We start from the raw sequence: 18,252 nt of genomic DNA on the forward strand, positions 1-18,252 counted from the left end.
CACATTTGGGTTTCTAGTAATTGTGGCTGTTACGTATCCAGCAGAATTTGTTTGTTTCTTTGTTTATCTCCAAATAAAAGCGTTTTCTGTCATACAGAGAAAAGAAAAAAAAGAATCCTGTGGGAGCAGCAGTTTACAGTCATGTCAGTTCATGTCCATTTAATTGGGGTTGTCTTTGTGTATTATGAAATACTCCAGGAATGGGTGGGTGGGGGAATAGCGTAGAAGATATGAATGCAGAGATAAGCTCTTTCTTTTTTCCTGCTCAGCACTAGGGTCAGAAAAAGGTTTGCACAGTGAATTTAGCATTGCATTTCAGAAATTACACTCTCCTTAATGTAACATAAAATAGAGTAGCAAAATAATGCCTATACCGCCTGCATTGTAGGCAACTAGGCTTCCTATTTCTAGATCCAGTGGACACTATAGCAGGAGTCGGTAACTTGTGGCCCTCCAGATGTTTGATCTACAACTCCAATTAGCCCTGGCCAGCATAGTCAATCATGAGGGATCATGGGAGCTGAAGGCCAAAACATCTAGAGGGAAGGTGGTAAGCAGAGGGAGGGGAAGGCAGGGGGAGTATGTGAGTACATTTCAGTTACATGCATTTAGGCTTTGTGGGACATACTTCTGAATAAACATGCTGCTTGTTACAATAAGGTATGATATTCATATTATTGTTATTATTTCTTCTAACTGAAATACACTCCCTAGTTTACTGAGTTCCTATTCCAATTTAATGAAAAATAAAGGAGTATGCATAGGATACTAACAAATGAAAGATGTGAAACCAGGATATATTTATATATTTTAAAAGATGTCATTTATCTATACTTATTTAAGCTGGAGGGACCTGCTTTTTATTCTGTGTTCCCGGTTCAGAATTATTTGTACTCAATTTGAATGTCATATAGTGGAACTTTCAAGCCTGACTGTGCCAACTGAAGCTGGCATAAAAATGCTTGGTCTTGCTTGGAACTGGATCTCTCAACTTGACTAGTGTGAACTGAACTGGAATGGTCTGAAACTGTTAGTGTGTTGATGGCGCCACAATTTTTAACCTCCAATAAATATTTTCAGCCCTACTTCTTTGTGTTAATGAAGTTCATTTCTTGCCGAGGGATTTACACACAGACACTGATTTTACATTTGGGATGTTTTATATACCTCTTAATTTTCCAAGCATCAACATTGTCTAGCCTGGTGTACATGGAGAAACCTTCCAACCCACAACAAGGAATTCCTACTCTGTCACTATGGGGATAAGGAAATTTGGGTTTTATCCCTAAAGATATTTTGACTGCTTCATTGAAGCCCTCCTGTCTAAAACCTGCCTCACCTGAATTCCCTTTACAGATGGAAAGATTTAAATCTGACTTGGGCATGTGAGCTAAAGTAGTGCCAAAGCCGCAGTGAGAAGGGAGTGGAGACTAATCCTGCACTTTGGTGATTTCCAGGCAAAGGAGCTTTGCATTCACCCTTCATCATATTTGAACACTCAGAAGTATCTGTAGACTGCAGCTATATAATTCCCATCATCCCCATCCAGCATGATGGGAGTTGTACTTCAACACTGGGCTGGGTAAAGATGTTTTTTTCTGAATATTTTTCTTGAATGAGCCCAAGACATTATTCGTTGTTCTGTCTTTTTCTCCCATCAGTGTATATGGTGCATTTTAGAGCAACATGGGGAAAAAGTAAGGCTGCTGCTTAGAAGAACTTATAGAGGAAGCTACACATTTTGAGCAGGGAGGAAGTTACAGAGGAAGGGAAGGAACAGTAAAGGCAACATTAAACAGTAAAGGGGCTGCATTTTGTGTATGCAAGAGGTATAAACTTCTAGTTCCTTTGATTGTCACATAGCATGAATTGCCAACCTGGAGCCCTCCAGATAGTGTGGACTAGAACTCCTGAAATCCTTGACTGTTGGCCATGCTGACTGGGGCTGATGAGAGTTGAAGTCCAAAATATCTAGAGGGCATCAGGTTGCCTACCCCTGTCATAGAAGCCGCTTGAGATGTATCTCTTGGATGACATGCTGCTTTTCTGACCTGGTTCATACATAATGCCAGTTCATGGATTAAACAACCCATGAATTCACAGGGCCACGAGGGAGCATCCAGGCGTGCTGCCTCCTGCCCACTAGCTGCTTTCGTTTTGCATCTGCTTTGCTAAACATCCCAGGAATACCCCATTCCTAGGTAGTTAGTCATGACATCTGAATGTAGCATTGTGTTGAAGGTTAAACAATCCAGTATTTTAACCTAGCGACAAACTATGAGTTCACACTCTGAATTGAACACACAACAACCCGGAGTGCTAGATTTGGACATTATGACTAACAACCCTGGTATGCAGCATTCCTGGGTTGTTTAGCAAAGTAGAAGCAGTGAGCATGTGGAAGACAGTGTGCTTGCTGGAGTTCTGCCCTGATAACCCATGGTTTAAGCAACCTATAGGTTGTCATTATGTGTGAATCAGGCAATTATCAACTTTAAATGCCTGCCATTTCAGGTGGCTGCTTAGTTTGCTTGAGCCGTATGGCCATCCCCATCTTGAGTGAAAGTTGAATTGCTTTCTGCAAAAGTATCTTCTAGTAACTCTGCTTTGGATCCATTTCAATCTGGATTCCGTCCTCTGCATTCCACCGAAACAGCCCTTACTAAGATCACCAATAATCTCCTTACTGCCAAGTCTAAAGGCCATTATTCCGTTCTTATTCTCCTTGATCTAACTGCAGCCTTTGACACGGTTGATCATGATCTTCTCTTAGATTCCCTTCATGACCTTGGATTTTGTGGCTCTGTCTATAACTGGTTTGCCTCCTATCTAGCGGGTCGCTCTTTCAGCATGTTGACTAATGGCAGCTCGTCTTCCTCCTTTCCCCTTTCAGTAGGGGTTCCGCAAGGCTCAGTGCTTGGCCCATTGTTGTTTTCCTTATACATGTTGCCCTTGGGCAAGCTTATTCAATCTCATGGCCTCCAATATCATCTGTACGCCGATGATACACAACTATATCTGTCATCTCCGGAACTTTCTCCTGATGTTCACGATCGTATCTCGGCATGTCTTTCAGATATCTCAGCTTGGCTGCTTCATCGTCGCTTGAAACTTAACATGGCAAAGACTGAATTGCTTGGTTTTCCTCCTAAACCTTCTCCTCATCTCTCATTCTCTCTTACTGTCAATGATGTTACGCTTACTCCGGTCAAGGAAGTTCGTAGCCTTGGCTTTATATTCGACTCCTCGCTCTCCTTTATTCCTCATATTGAGGCAGTAGCTAAATCTTGTCGATTTTTCCTGTATAATATTGCTAGGATTCGATCATTTTTGTCTGTCTCTTCTGCCAAAACGCTTGTTCATGCACTGGTTATTTCACAGTTGGACTACTGCAACCTTCTTCTCTCTGGCCTTCCTTCTTCTCACATCAGTCCGTTGGTTTCTGTTCACCACTCTGCCGCAAAGATCATCTTCTTGGCTCGCCGCTCCGACCATGTTACTCCGCTTCTGAAATCTCTTCATTGGCTTCCAATTCACTTCAGAATCCAATATAAACTTCTCCTGTTAACCTTCAAAGCTTTTCACGGTCTAGCTCCTTCCTATCTCTCCTCTCTCATCTCACACTATTGCCCCGCTCGTGCTCTTCGCTCCTCTGATGCCATGTTTCTCGCCTGCCCAAGGGCCTCTACTTCCCTTGCTCGGCTTCGTCCATTCTCTTCTGCTGCCCCTTACGCCTGGAACGCTCTTCCAGAACATTTGAGAACTACAAGTTCAACCGCAGCTTTTAAAGCTCAACTAAAAACTTTTCTTTTTCCTAAAGCTTTTAAAACTTGATGTTGTGCAGACTTCTACTGTTACTTTCTACTGTTAGTTTTACCCTACCCTGTGCCTGCTTACCCTACCCTGTACCTGTTTGCATTCTCTTCCCCTCCTTATTGTTTTACTAGGATTTTATTAGATTGTAAACCTATGCGGCAGGGTCTTGCTATTTACTGTTTTACTCTGTACAGCACCATGTACACTGATGGTGCTATATAAATAACTAATAATAATAATAATAATAATAATAATAATAATAATAATAATTCCTTAATTCATAATGGTGATAGCAGTAGTATAGTACAGGAATGCTTTCATTTTTTATGGCGAGAATCAGTTCCTGCTCTTGTGTACCACAGATGGATAGTCTTGCATGACTGCTGTTTGGGCCTGATTTGTGCAGGGTGCCCCTTGGAAAGCAACAGAATTCATCCAGAATAAGACCGCACATTTCAGGTGGCTTAAATATATGCAAAATGTAAATTGCCCCATTGTCAAGCCTGGAAGGTGGGCTTACTTTGAAACTTTTTCTGTCTTTAGGCTCAGGGAAATTATTAATATTTTCTTATCCCATTTTCCAAACAAAATGGCATAAGACCAGGGGTGAACAACTTTTTGATGTAGAATTCCCATGAACCCTCACCACTGACTTTGCTGGTTGGGGCTGATGGGAGTTGTAGGCCAAAACAAGTTGTTCACTTCTGTATTTCACAGATGTTCCAAATTTACAAGGGGGGAACTGAGAATATACTAGATGACAGACACAGTTTTTTAAAAAAATCTAGCTGTCTTGCAATCACATGCCACAGGGCAGCAAGCAAATTTAAAATCCTAAAATGTGACGAATAATATACAATAGGATCTATTGAACAGACAATAGACCAGCCTCCCCCAGTCGGGCAACATCCATCATCCTCAGCCATGCTGGCTAGAGATGATGGGAATTTTAGTTGAATGCATTGAAAAGGCAGTGGTAGACAATTGACAATATCTTGGGGGGGGGTTTAATAACAAAAATAAACTTTCATCCAACCTTGTGCCCACAATTGCTCCAATAAACAACAAAGCCAGACTATTTATCAATGATGTTAATAATGTATTGATTATCAACTCTTCTGTTTATGCTTTCTTTTAAACTTATCCATTTCTGCTAAGCCCAGACATTCTAAACAACCACTCACAAATTGAGGTTGACTGGGTGTTCTTCCACTATCTGGCTCAATTTTGGCAGCTATTACTACGTGTATAGCCAGTAAATCTTTAATATAAGAAATAACTGAATAAATTACATTTAAAAAGTACTAATCAAAGGGTTAAACCCAAATTCAATCCCACAATTCGTGAGGTCATGCTCAGAATTTGGTTCCGGTAATTATGTAATGACACATCCATCACACATGGTAGAGATCCTTCCACCCCAGGTGTTGCATTTCCAGTATTTAAACCTATTAACTGAATAGATCCGATTTAGTCTTTACTTATGCTAATGTTAAGTACTAGCGAAAGACCAGTTTACATACGGAGAGGCTTAAAGAAACTGACTTTATAAGCTGATTTATATTTAGCCATTTCTCTGCAGTAATCACTGTCCCCTCAATCCCTCTCCAACAAAAGCTTAAAATTGTGTTTCTTTATGGTTAAGCTGCATATTAAAGCACTTTTTTTGCTAATATCCCTTTAGGTTATTGGCTTATTAATAATTGCTCTCTTGTTAATTTCCTATGTGGTTTGTGGGGCCTAATTCTTTAACTTGGAAATTCAGTTTGCAAATTTTATGGTTTTATTCTGGTATCCTCTCTGGATGCTGTTTGTCAGCAAAGTATCGCCTTATCTACTTTATCTCTTTTGTGTATGTGAAAACTAAGATCTCCTCCCCGATTATTGATGCTAAGGGGAAAGGCTAAATCTTTTTCTTTTCATCTTGTCCCATATTTGTAAGAGATGCTGCAAAATTTATAATTTCAATGGGGGCAGGGACCTGTTTGGTTTTGCCTGTGTAATTCTGTAAAGAGCCATATATGCTGATGGCACTCTAATAATAATAATAATAATAATAATAATAATAAGAAGAAGAAGAAGAAGAAGAAGAAGAAGTAAAAATACTGAACTCCGTTGCCACGGTTGCTGTTTTGCCTTAAAGTTACCATAGCCATTTATTTATTTATTTTTGTAGCAGTTTGATTTTTGCCCACTTTCCTCTAAATTTAAACAGACCAAGGTGTATTACAAGTTTTGACAACTGCTGGGGCCCAGGACACACTCCATATACAGTTGTCAAAACTGTTATAAAGTGCTTTAAAGCAGTAGTGTAGATCCTGTTTCCAAAACGTTATCCTGCTTGGTGTAGATCTGGCCTGATTGGTCCAGGAGAAGGCTACCTTCTGGAGAAGAAGGCTACCAAAGGCTACTAGTCCTGATAGCTATGTATTACCTCCAGTATCAGAGGCTGTAAGCCCTGTATACACCAGTTGCTGGGGAACATGGTGGGAGGATCTCTGGTCAGCAGCTGGTTGGCCACTGTGTGAACAGAGTGCTGGACTAGATGGACCCTTGATCTGATCCAGCAGGGCTTTTCTTATGGTCATATCATGCTTAAAGAAAGAAAAAAAACCTCAACCCAAATAAACTTTTTTTCCTTTTTCAAGAGTTTGTTCTGCAATTAAATATTTATCAAATGAATCCACTTCTAATAACTTTTGGCAAGAGTTATTTCTTGGTAGTTTATGCTGTGCTTAAAATTGCATAGAAGTTAGCAGTGCATTTTCTCTCTCTTGAAAAGAGCTCTGCAGAATCATGATCTCTTGTCATCCACATACTTACCAAAATATGAAAACCTCCCAGCCACCTGATGCAGGACCAGTACCAAAGCTCAGCAGTCAGGAAGGGACCGCTACCATACCGAGCCCTCATCAGCTACTCCTTGATACCATTTCCTGTTTGTTTGATTGACAGCAAGTTCCCTGGGACAGTGATCAGGAGATGGCAGTGAGAGGATTGTTAAAACGAGTCTCTGACCCTCTCCCCTCCCAATTAAACCAGGACAGATATTTAAACAGCAAATAAAATGTGTGTATAGGATAACATTACCTGCTATGATTAATTTTTGATGGATGCTCTGTCCAACATTCTAAGACTACTCTCTTTAGTGGTGTAAAAACATCTGTTTATATGAGTGGCTTGAGAAAGATTAATTCAGTGTGTCTCAAACTTTCTGAAGTCTAGTTTAACCCACTTTCAGACTTGCTGTACCTTCTGAACCAACCAATTAACCCTCATGTTTGGTGGGGTGTGTAGAAATGTTGTGAGTGCTGTACCAGGCATCCCTCTGTTATTCCTTCCAGTTTGTTGCCTGACAACAGATCTCACCTGTTTGTACAAGGCATCAACCTGAAGGACACAACAGGCCTGTTCAGACAACACACTAAGCCATGGTTAGGCCGCTAACCCTTTTGCAGCAAATGGGTAGTGAGCATGTTTAAACCATGGTTATGTAGTCAGCATGGTTAGGAATGGTTCACACCACCAGTGGTCTTCAGTTGGTCCAGACCCAAGACCCACCTCAGACTCCCAATCTGCAACATGGGACTCAATTTCACAATTGACCAACATGACAGCAACAGTTTTGCCCCAACCCATCTAGACTAATCTCACGACCCACTTTTGGTTCATGACCTACCAGTTGAAGATCACTGGTTCACATGACATGCTAAGTCATGGTTCACCCCACATGCTAAGCCATAATGTATAGCTCAAAATGCTTAACCATCATGTCTTAGTGTGTTGTCTGAACAGGGTTAACCTGAATGGATGCTTCTTCTAGCTCAGGGCTGTAGACTTTCAAGCCCAGGGGACAAATCTGGCCATCCTGGGGTCACAATCCAGTTCTCTGGTGTTCCCTAGGTAGCCACATCTCTTTCCCTGGCTCCATCTTCTTTCCTTTAAACACTAATAGCTTGGTGGTTTCCCAAATTTTGCATAGTGCAAACTATTTTGCATATTTTAAGCAAAAATATGCCAGTATTTTGGCCCTGTCGCTTTTGCCTCACCAATCGCTGGAATGCACACACCCCAAACCCCCCAGAGAGCTTCTCTGAAATGAAATTTAGCTCCTGGGCTGAAAGGGTTTCTGAACCCCAGATCTAGCTTTTGTTTTAGAATTCCCACTTGGGATCTCAGAATGAGAGGCAGAGACGAGGCTAAAACAGCAATTTACCAGCAACAAGAAAACAACAAGGAAACAAATACAGAACAAAAACAACAAGGAAACAAATACACAACAAGGAAACAAATACAGAGACCAGACCCTGCAACAAATCCAGATGCCAGCTCTATCCCCATATTTACGTGGGGAAACTAGGGTGACCATATGAAAAGGAGAACAGGGTTCCTGTATCTTTAACAGTTGTATAGAAAAGGGAATTTCAGCAGGTGTCATTTGTATATATGGAGAATCTGGTAAAATTCCCTCTTCGTCACAACAGTTAAAGTTGCAGGAGCTATGCTAGAGTGACCAGATTTAAAAAACGGCAGGGCACCTGCAGCTTTAACTGTTGTGATGAAGAGGAAATTTCACCAGGTTCCCCATATATACAAACGACACCTGCTGAAATTTCCTTTTCAATACAACTGTTAAAGATACAGGAGCCCTGTCCTCCTTTTCATATGGTCAGCCTAAGGAAACACTACTAAAGGACTTAATAATGTCATCCCCAGTATTAGGGTCTCATTCACTTGCTTATCTTCCATTGGGTTATATGCCATCTCCTGTGAGTAATATAGGCCATCTCTGTGGAAATGAATAAATGGGCACAAACCTGACATCAGAAATGGTAATATTAAAAAAAGTGGAAGGACACTTAATCCTCCTGGAACACTTTTATCACAGACCTTAAAGCATCCACTATGGAGCAAAGACACTTCAAAGGGAGATTTCATGTAATTCATGAATAGATTTAATTCTATCTGCAGAGGCTTGGATTGGGATAAAGGGTTTTTATCACACTATATATGTTTATTGGCTTAGCTAGGATGTTTGTTATCAGCAAAAGGTGCACTTTAAATGATCACTATCAATAATGTGATTGTCACCACCAATACTTCCTGCAATGGATTTCTTTCTGGGCCTGTTCCCATGTCATGACAGTCCAGCCTGGCTCAATTTACCCACGAGGCCTGTTGCATTGTGTTGGATGCCCACCGACACCATTTTTGCATGGCGCCCATGAGCACTCATCTTACTGTGGCTTGTTATGCTGTACGAACCCCGGCAGCAGGGATTATTTGAGGGTTAGACAAACCTCAAATAACCCTAAAACAAAGCCATGGGTTATTTGAGAGTTGCCTAATCTTGAAACAACCTCAATCGCCTGGGTTCTCATGACATGACAAGCATGGCAAACTAGGTGCCATGTAAAAATGGTGCTGACGGGTGTCTGGCATGATGTGACAGCCCCTGCAGGTAAATTAAGCTATGCTAGGCAGTTGTGTCATGCGAACCAGCTCATTGGTAACAATTCTTCCCCCCTTCCCCACTATACTGTACGTACATCATATGAACCTGAAACTCTCTGTTGGAGGCATCAGTTGCAGTATCTTAAAGTGGGTTATACTTCACAAAAGGCCAGAATACTATGCATTTATTTGATTTGTGACCGACTTTTCTACCAAAAAATGCCGCTCAAGGCAGCTTACAAACGTAATTAAAATGGATTAAACAATAAAATACATTTAATTACAATAAAACCCATAACAATTACAGGATAAAAATAAATAAAAACAGAACCCAACACAACAGACTTACAGGCCAAAGAATAAATTTGTTACTCTTTAAGGTGCTACAAGACAGTTTTGTTGCTTTTGCTGCAAGAGTCTTAACACGGCTAACCTATGGGAATGGCTTCTCTTCTGGGTCACTCTCAAAATTCCTCAACTGTTGAACCCCCTGCAGGTGTGTCTCAGCCTATACCTTTGCAAGCCTTGGGGGAGGGGGGGAATTAATCTTCTGCTGCATCTGCCCTTGGGTTTGACTGCCTCAACATGGCTTAATTTATAGATCACAGCTGGGTCCTCTTGGGTCATTCTCAATTAGCCCTGACATCAAAGCCAGTGCAGCCTAGCCTTAGGGAAAAGCCAAGGCTAAGTTGAGGTAGTAGTTTTGTATGGAGCAGGCAAGCCCTGTTACGGGGGAGGAGAGGGTAAGACCCAACCCCTTTTCTGCAGTTGGCAGACCTGTCGAAATATACTGTTGAAGAAAGCCATTTAAAATGTAATTCATTAGGCTCTCCCCCGCATTTTATCATCTCCTCCCTTGCCTTATCTCCCTCCCCCATACTCCTTCTGCCACTCACTTTCCGGAAATTGTACCTATAAAAAGTTATTTTGGCAGAGTGTTAAGATAAGCGGCAGTGAACTCTCTTTCAAACACCTACCAGGGCGCTCCAGTATTTCAGTGGTAATCGGGCAATGCAGTACATTGTTTCTACAGGAAACTGCTATGTGGTGTTATGCACAGGTGTGTTCTGTGCACTGAACATGGGGCGGGGGCGAAACCTGCTCTTGTCCACCACCCCTCCATTCCTCCTCCACGTGGAAAAGAGCCCTGGGGCATGCTGGGAGTTGTAAGGCTTTCTTCTGTCTAGATGTGCATAGGATGGCACCCCTAATGTGGAAAGAGTGCTACTATGGGTAGAGAATGACATTTTGGAATGCTTTTTTTACAAAATGTTATAACACTCCCTGCAGATAGAAAACCAGTATATCAGTGAGCAGGATTCTAGCCTAGCTATTTGTCTGCTATGATAGCTTTTGGTTTTCAGGGAGGGATGTGTGTGTGTTTGTGTTGGGGAGCATTCAAAAGTGGTATCTCCCAGTGGTACAGTGGATTCTGCCACTCCATTAGCACATCATTTTGCTGCACATGTATACTCAGCCTCAGGTCATGTGCTTAGGGATGGATCACCAGCTCTTTCCTTCCCAGACAGTGCAATATCAAATGCACGGAAAACTTGTGGTAATTTCTTTGTTGATTCCTCCCTATCTGGTCTAGTTCTCAGGCTGTCCATCGTCGCATCTCTCATCCAGGATATCTTGATGGATGCCTTAGGACCTCATGGCTCTGTTCCCTGTTTTTGTTTCATGCTGGAGACAGGGATGAGCACTGCTTTTGTTGCCTTTACCTTGATTTAGTGAAGCTCAATATGCCACAGGCTGAGAGAAACACAGGAAGCTGCTCAGTCAGATCATTGGTACCTCAGTACTGCTGGCTGGCAGCGTCTCTCGAAGGCTTCAGATAACTCTTTTCCAGCTATGCCTGGAAATACCGTGGATTGAACCTGGGACCTTCTGCATGAAAAGCGTGGTTTTTGCCACAAAACTATGACCAGGGCCAATGTCGGCCCATAACATTTTGCTGTCTGATGTGAATTTTATTTATTTATTTATTTATTTTATTTCATTTTTATACTGCCCAATAGCCGAAGCTCTCTGGGCAGTTCACAAAAATTAAAAACATTAGGAACATAATAAAAATGGCAAAATGGCGCCCCCTTCCCAGTCCATATATAGAAGCTGACTGGACTGGCAGTTGAACTTCAGTTGTGCTGTTGGGACAGTGTCCTCCATCACACTTGAGGAAACATGCTAGTTTAGGGGGACCAGGACTGGTTGTGTGGTGTATAGAGCTCCCAACAGAAGGGAGCAGCCAGAGAAGTCATGAGGAACAGCCAAGAGGCCACCATTGCTTTTCCCCAGCAGCTGCTACCTGAGATGGTCACCTCACTTAGCCCTGGTTATGGACTTTTGCTGTTAGAAATAACTTGGTTGAGAAACACTACATCAAAGAGTTCTATTGGCTGAGCTTTCCTAGGCACCCATGAGGAACGCTGAACAGAAATATACATTTTTAGAATGAGTGCTACCAGAAGTCTGCACAAGCTTAAAAGCTCTTTCTACATCCAATGCTCCCAGACCGCAATCTGGCACTGGGGATAGTTTCTGAGGGTGAGCCCTGGTACAAATTTATTAAGGCCGGTCTCTTGTAGTATAAAAATCTGCCATTAGGTACACTGGAACACAATGTATTGGAAGTCCTTGTTAATAAACTCAGTTCAGTAGGCTGGAGAATTTGAGTGTCTTTGGTAGTTGTCCATGTCTCATCTCTGTCTGTATGGCTAACCAAGTGCTTTGTTTAGGAAAGTGGGGTAGTATTGTGCAGTAATGACCTTTCCACTAGAGAGAAGTGGCTCTTCTAGAAGTGGCTGAAACAACAATCCACCAATAAAAGGTTATTTGACGAACAGAACTGCACCTTATTGTCCAGGTTGACTGCATAAACAAATGAGTGCTGAGCTATCATTTATCTTTACAAGTTGGCTTGTGCATGTGTGTTTTCTAATACATTGGATATATTTTTCTTTGTTTCCAATTGCATCTTTAAAGGCCTGAGTGGGTTGTAGTTCCTGGGAGGGACCAGGAAGTGGTTGAGGGCAACACCCACTATCAAATCCCTTATCGAATAGCTTTGAAATTGCAACTGGCTGCTAGCATCTTTCAACTAGTACAATATTCCTCAATGCCTTCCCATGTTGCTTGGTCTGAAAAAGCTATATCTTTTCTATGTTTCATTCTTTCTGGGGTTACAGTGGGCATCAAAACAATCTATTATTATAGCTAGAATATGCTGTGCTTGGAGAATGTTTGCACACAGTGTCTTGCTTATTTCTCTTTCCCTTTCTCCAATGAAATATACAAAGAGTTTCACTTTCGCAGACTCTTCTTTATCTGCCTTGCAATGTCCACATTTGGTGGTGGTGGTGGGGCTCTCACATAATATGCTAACCCACACAGTGGGTTGTTGGTGCCCGTGATTTGTTTTTGAATGGTGGGTTAGTGTGTTGTCTGAACCCAGGACATTTTCTAGAGGGTGACTTGTTAATCATGCAGTGTGGCTTGTTAACCACCCTGAATAACCCAACAACAAACCTGGGTTCTCAAGGTGGGTTGATAGAGAAAAAGAAGCCATAATGCATGGTTAGCAAGCTGCTCTGCAGAAATTGTCCTGAATTCAGAAAATATGCTAACCCACAGTTGAACTAACAACCCACACTCATCCACTGAGTGTGGGTTGGTGTGTTGTGTGAACAGCCCCAGACATTAAACTCTTCAGATTTTATTAACAAACAAACAAAAAGAGTGTTATGGGACCTTGAAGACTTACAGCACAATCCTATGCATGTTTAGACAAAAAAATGCCCTACTGCTGGCTGAGCAATGCTGAGCGTCGTAGGACATTTTTTCTATCTAAACATGCACAGGATTGCACGTTAAAATGCTTATTCTTGCACAAACTTTTGGTCTATATCCCACTTCATCAGATGCATGGAGTATTATGGGGAGTTTTTGGTTTATATAGAGTACGTGGGACTGCAAACAGTGAGATACCCCAAAACTCTGTCGTTTTCGCTGCAATAGACGACTAACATATCTGCCCTCTGATGACACAACCCTATACATATCTACTCAGAAGTAAGCACCACTGTGTTCAATGGTTGTTACTCCTAGGTAATTACAGCATTACAGGACATCTTATGCATGTCTGTTTAATAAGGCTTACTCAGATATGTGTGCACAAAATTGCAGCCTAAATCTCTCTTCTCCTCATCCTCTTTCCTTCTTTCTGTTTCTGTGCCATACTTACTGTATGGCACAGAAACCACTCAATGGATGAAGAATCTTGAGCTGGTGTGCAGTTCTTTTCCTGCTGCAATGGGGGGGGGGGGCGTCCAGAGAGACTGGGCAGGGGACACCTCTGTCATCACCAGAAGCTAAGCCAGCAAAAAGCTCAGAAAAACTAGAAAATAGTTTTTCAGTGGGCAAACTGTGACTTTAAAAAAACTCCCCCTGTGTTTTTGGTGGGATGGTGGTGGAATGTGATCTCTGGTGGGCCTGGGGGTGTTGAAATTGGCCCCCTGGAATGCCCAAAGTTGCCCACCACTTCCCTGAGATTTAGGACATGTCTATGTAAATGTCCTTCCTGCTTCCACCCCCTGCCCCAGGCCCTACTAATGTACTGATTCCATGTATTCATCTTTCCATTCTTTGGGCATTCATGCAAACAACCCATGCCACAAAGGGATTTCATTTGGCCCTATATAGCCCTGGGCAAATTTCTTCTCTTTTCCCTTGTGGTTTTAACCATAATTTCATGTGTATCAAATCTAATAATAGTCAATGCTAACCAGGTACCATTTCAACCTGGGCTCGCAAAACCTAGTTAGCATTAGCCATGCTTTGTGTGGATGCAGACATAATGCCAGACCGTGATTAATGCTGACAGAAGATGGGATAGGGTGGGGATTCATTCAGGAAAGGGAGGATGGTGGAGGAAAAAAATATGGAAGACCACATCATACAGCTGGTCTATTAAGTATAGTTAAGAGATTGATGGAAATATTTTGCAATGGGCAATTAAGATCAGTGGTGTAGAGACAAATAGCTTTTACTAGGTTGTGCCCATTAATCACTGGAGTGTGCTTTTCATTGTGCATCAGTGATTGCTAAAAACAAACACATCACCTTTCCAAAGCCAGTAGAGCAATACTGTTTTTCTAACAAATAGCTTTTCAAGGACATGGAATAATGTGGCTGTTTTTAATATATTTACTCATAAATATGAAAAAGTTCACATCTGGTGAAAATTAACAGTTTATTTGTATACATTCTTGTCTCAAAATGGTGTGGGTGTTTGTGTGTGGGTGTGGGTGTCTTACATGCAATGAGTAATAATTAAGGTATCAATCTGTGTTTCAACAGGGTACTTAAGCAGACCAATTCCTTTTCTGTTGATATTTATTGTTGCATCTTTTTTATTATTACGTTGGTTGGATTTCAAAAAGAAAAAGTTTTCTCATCCAGTTTAGGATTAGATTTGCCAGTGAAATTTGAATGTGATTTCTGGAATTGCAAGGAAAGGTCTTTTGGGTCCCATGGCATGCTGTTATGTGTGACTGTTTTTCATCTGCAGTAAAAACCGCCTTGTGACTATTGTGCCGAGTGATGCTCCATTCAATAGCAGAAGAGCCTACACCAGTGAAGATGAAGCTTGGAAATCCTATCTGGAGAATCCCTTAACAGCAGCTACTAAGGCTATGATGAGCATCAACGGAGATGAGGACAGTGCTGCTGCTCTTGGATTACTGTATGATTATTACAAGGTAGGGAGCTCAAAGGTTATACCTCCACTTTCCTGAAATCTGATCCCTGAAGTGCATTATTTAACCTACACTGGTTCCTGGGCATTCCTGGCCTCAGTTCGAGCCTCTGGTTATAACCTATAAAGTCCTCAACGGCTTGGAATCCGGTTATTTGAAGGAACGTCTTCTCACAAATGTATCTGCCCGGGCTTTATGGTGGTCATCCAAGGCCTTGTTCTATATCTCTTTGCTTTCATAAGTATGGTTGGCTGTGATATGGGACAGGGCCTTTTCGGTATTGGCACTAAGGTTGTGGAATGCCCTTTTTCAGGAGGACCACTTAGCTTCTTCTCTTGTAGCCTTTAGCCTAAGGATTCAGAACCTGGGGACCTAGATGGTCATGCCCCTTCCCCCCACTGATCATGTGGTGGTTTCCTGGCTTTTGTGCAGCTTTTTACCCATTCTAAAAAGTTGGAATGCCTCTCCTAAGGGTTAGCTACTAGCAGTAAGAGCTTTAAGGTAAAATGTGCTGGTCATTTTGTTTTTCTGGAAACCAGCCGCCACTGGATTGTGGCCCCCAAGAGCTTCTCCAAAATGGAATTTGGCCCTCGGGCTGAAACAAGGTTCAACATCCCTGCTTTTAGTCCAGACCTCTCTCTGGTACCTGCCCCTCTCCCAGTTGTGCTGGACTACAACTCCCATTACCCTCAGCCAGCATGGCCATTGGAGCTGATGAGAGTTGTATTCCAACACATCTGCAGGGCACTAAAAACAAGGTGCTAATCCTCTTTCATGTGAGGGTCACTAAGTAGGGGAAGGTCACATGAGTTGAATGTTTTATTTCTACAGGTATTTGGGTTCTTAACTATGGATGAGTTAAGTGCTGCTCTGGCTTTAGTGTTGCTTGGAGGAGTCGGGAAGTGGTTGGTGGTTGTTTGATGGTATTTTATGCTTTATTTATGTTTTTATTAACATAAACATGCTTTGTTCATGTTTTGTTGTGTTTGTGGACCAAAGGCAGGATACAAACTCCTAAATAAATAATATAAACATTAAAGTGTGCATGGATTTCTATCTCTTCCATCTAGAAAACATTTTTACCCTTATCTTTATGAGTGTGGGCCAAGTTTCATGCAACGCTAGATGTAACCCTTGAATACCTTTTGTTGTTGTTGCTTTAATACCAGTAATTGGGGAGATACAGCCGGTGTCAAGAGTTGGCATGGATGGACATCTGCTGAGGGCCCACGTCCCAGCAGGGGCCCATTTATAGGAGCCCCTGGAGTTCCTCCTGTTCTTCCCCATTGCAACCTGCTTGTTCAGCTACTTCTTGCTCTGGGCCAGACAGTGGTGGTGGTGAGGAGGAGGAGGAGGAGATGCCACTGCCTACTTGCTCACTAGCTCTCTGCCTGTCAAGCTAGCAGGTGAGATCAATGATGAGAAAGCAGAGGAGGAGCTATGGGAGTGGGTGACAATGGTGATGAGAAAGTAGACTCGCTGAGAGAGGGGCGCCATTGCGGTGTCTTGCCCAAGGGCCCTCAAAAACCTGGAGCCAGCACTGGCAGAGACAGTGAGTTCAGGATTGTGACTGCAATGTACGGGAGGTGGGTGAGGGTTCCTCTCCTCCTGTCCTGCAGTTCCAGTGAATGGACTTCTCCAGCTGATATTGAGGTCAGCAAGGAAGCGCTCAACTGCCCTCTGGTCCCAATCTTGTCCTGCCTCCCCACTCCCAAATGGCTGATATTTAAAGTAAAAGGGGAGGGGAGAAAGATACAGAGAACTTCAAGGGATACATCAAGTGTTGCATGAAGTTTGGCCCTGAAATTGTGGGCAAACGTCTTGTGATGCCTTGATTTTAAAAAGCAGTATGTCACTGGGTTCAGATAAAATTGCTTGGAGTCATGTCTCGACCACCAGCTAGCTACTGGTCCTGCCATACATAATTAAGACTAGTCCTACCATTTCTGGCCTTGCTAAAGGATTCACTTTGTTACACCTAAATTCTACCATCACACTCACATGATGTGTCCTGTTATTTCAGGTTCCTAGAGATAAAAGGCTGTTGTCTGTTAACAAAGTGAGTGAGAATCAAGAAGACCAGGATAAAAGGTACAGTAGTTTTGAAAACAGCACGTCAGTAAGATACATCTAAGGGAAAAAATCAGATTGGATATGAATGGAAACAAAACATGTTGGTTTGTGATCTTCTTTCTCCCCCCACCCCCCGCCTCTTCCAAAAAACATTACATAAAGGAGTGTGTTAGGAAAGCAACTGTGACATGTACCCAAAAGTAAAATTAGCCAAAAAAAAATATGGCTCAAGGATCTTACAAGCTGAAGAACCTGAAAGAGGGAGGTGTGAAGATTATAGAAGTTTACAATCAAAGCAGTTACAGTCCCAATGTACTGTAGTATGAAGTCCACAAGCATTTCTCCTGGTTCATCCCCTGGGAATGTGTATGCAGGTCGTGTATCAAAGCTGCTGTCTAAAATCTTTACAACATTTATAGTTATTTATTTTATTGATTTAATAAAATTTTGTTTATATATATTTAGTTGTTTTAATCTTTTGTAAACCACCCAGAGAGCTTCGGCTATGGGCGGTATAGGAATATAAATAATAATAATACAACAACAATAATATAATATATATTTAAAATGTTGTTTGGCCGCCTTTCAGGGCAGAAGCCCTCCCAAGATGGCTTACGGCAATAAAATCTTTGTAAACTGCCCCAAGAGCTTTGGCTATGGAGTGGTATGTAAATAATAATAATAATGATGATGATGATGATGATGATGATGTTAAAATATTAAAAGCGATAAAAACATAAAGGCAGTAAAAGCCAGCAATAAAACCAGAAACAATAGCAATGGCAATAGCAGCAACAACAGTATTCATATCATGAGGAGGCCACAGTAACATGTTTGCAAGTCCTTCTTAAAAGTTTGCAATGACGGAGCATAGCAGGGATATGGAGAGCGACCTCGACAGCTGGAGAGTGTAGTGAGGAATGGTGGGATGCTCTTCCTGTGTTTTGTGTGTTTGCCTGGTGTTTTGTGATTTTTGGTCGTGTTTTGTGTATGTTTGGGTTCTGCCCACAGCAGCCATTTTGTGACAGCACCCACAACACTTTCTCAACATTCCAAATGTGTCCAGTGGCCCAAAAAGGTTAGGATTGCTGCACACACTAATCACTTTAAGATGTTATTATCACGTGTAAGATGTAATTAAAAGTTAGCTCAT

At 41.9% G+C, this 18,252-nt stretch overlaps 1 protein-coding gene across 2 annotated transcripts in view; it reads left to right on the forward strand.

The window, feature by feature from the left end:
• The window catches only part of GRHL2 (grainyhead like transcription factor 2), an 89,818-nt gene that overhangs the window by 9,341 nt on the left and 62,225 nt on the right, over window positions 1-18,252 (forward strand). Inside the window, exons 2-3 of one of the 2 annotated variants that reach the window (XM_063131030.1) lie at window positions 14,840-15,029; window positions 17,050-17,117. In XM_063131030.1, the coding sequence (XP_062987100.1) occupies window positions 14,840-15,029; window positions 17,050-17,117 (258 nt within the window). Of the gene's footprint in view, window positions 1-14,839; window positions 15,030-17,049; window positions 17,118-18,252 lie in introns of those variants that run through there. The other variant, XM_063131031.1, reaches the window with a different exon arrangement.

This window comes from Elgaria multicarinata, chromosome 7 (assembly GCF_023053635.1).
Source record: "Elgaria multicarinata webbii isolate HBS135686 ecotype San Diego chromosome 7, rElgMul1.1.pri, whole genome shotgun sequence".
Lineage (NCBI taxonomy): Eukaryota > Metazoa > Chordata > Lepidosauria > Squamata > Anguidae > Elgaria > Elgaria multicarinata.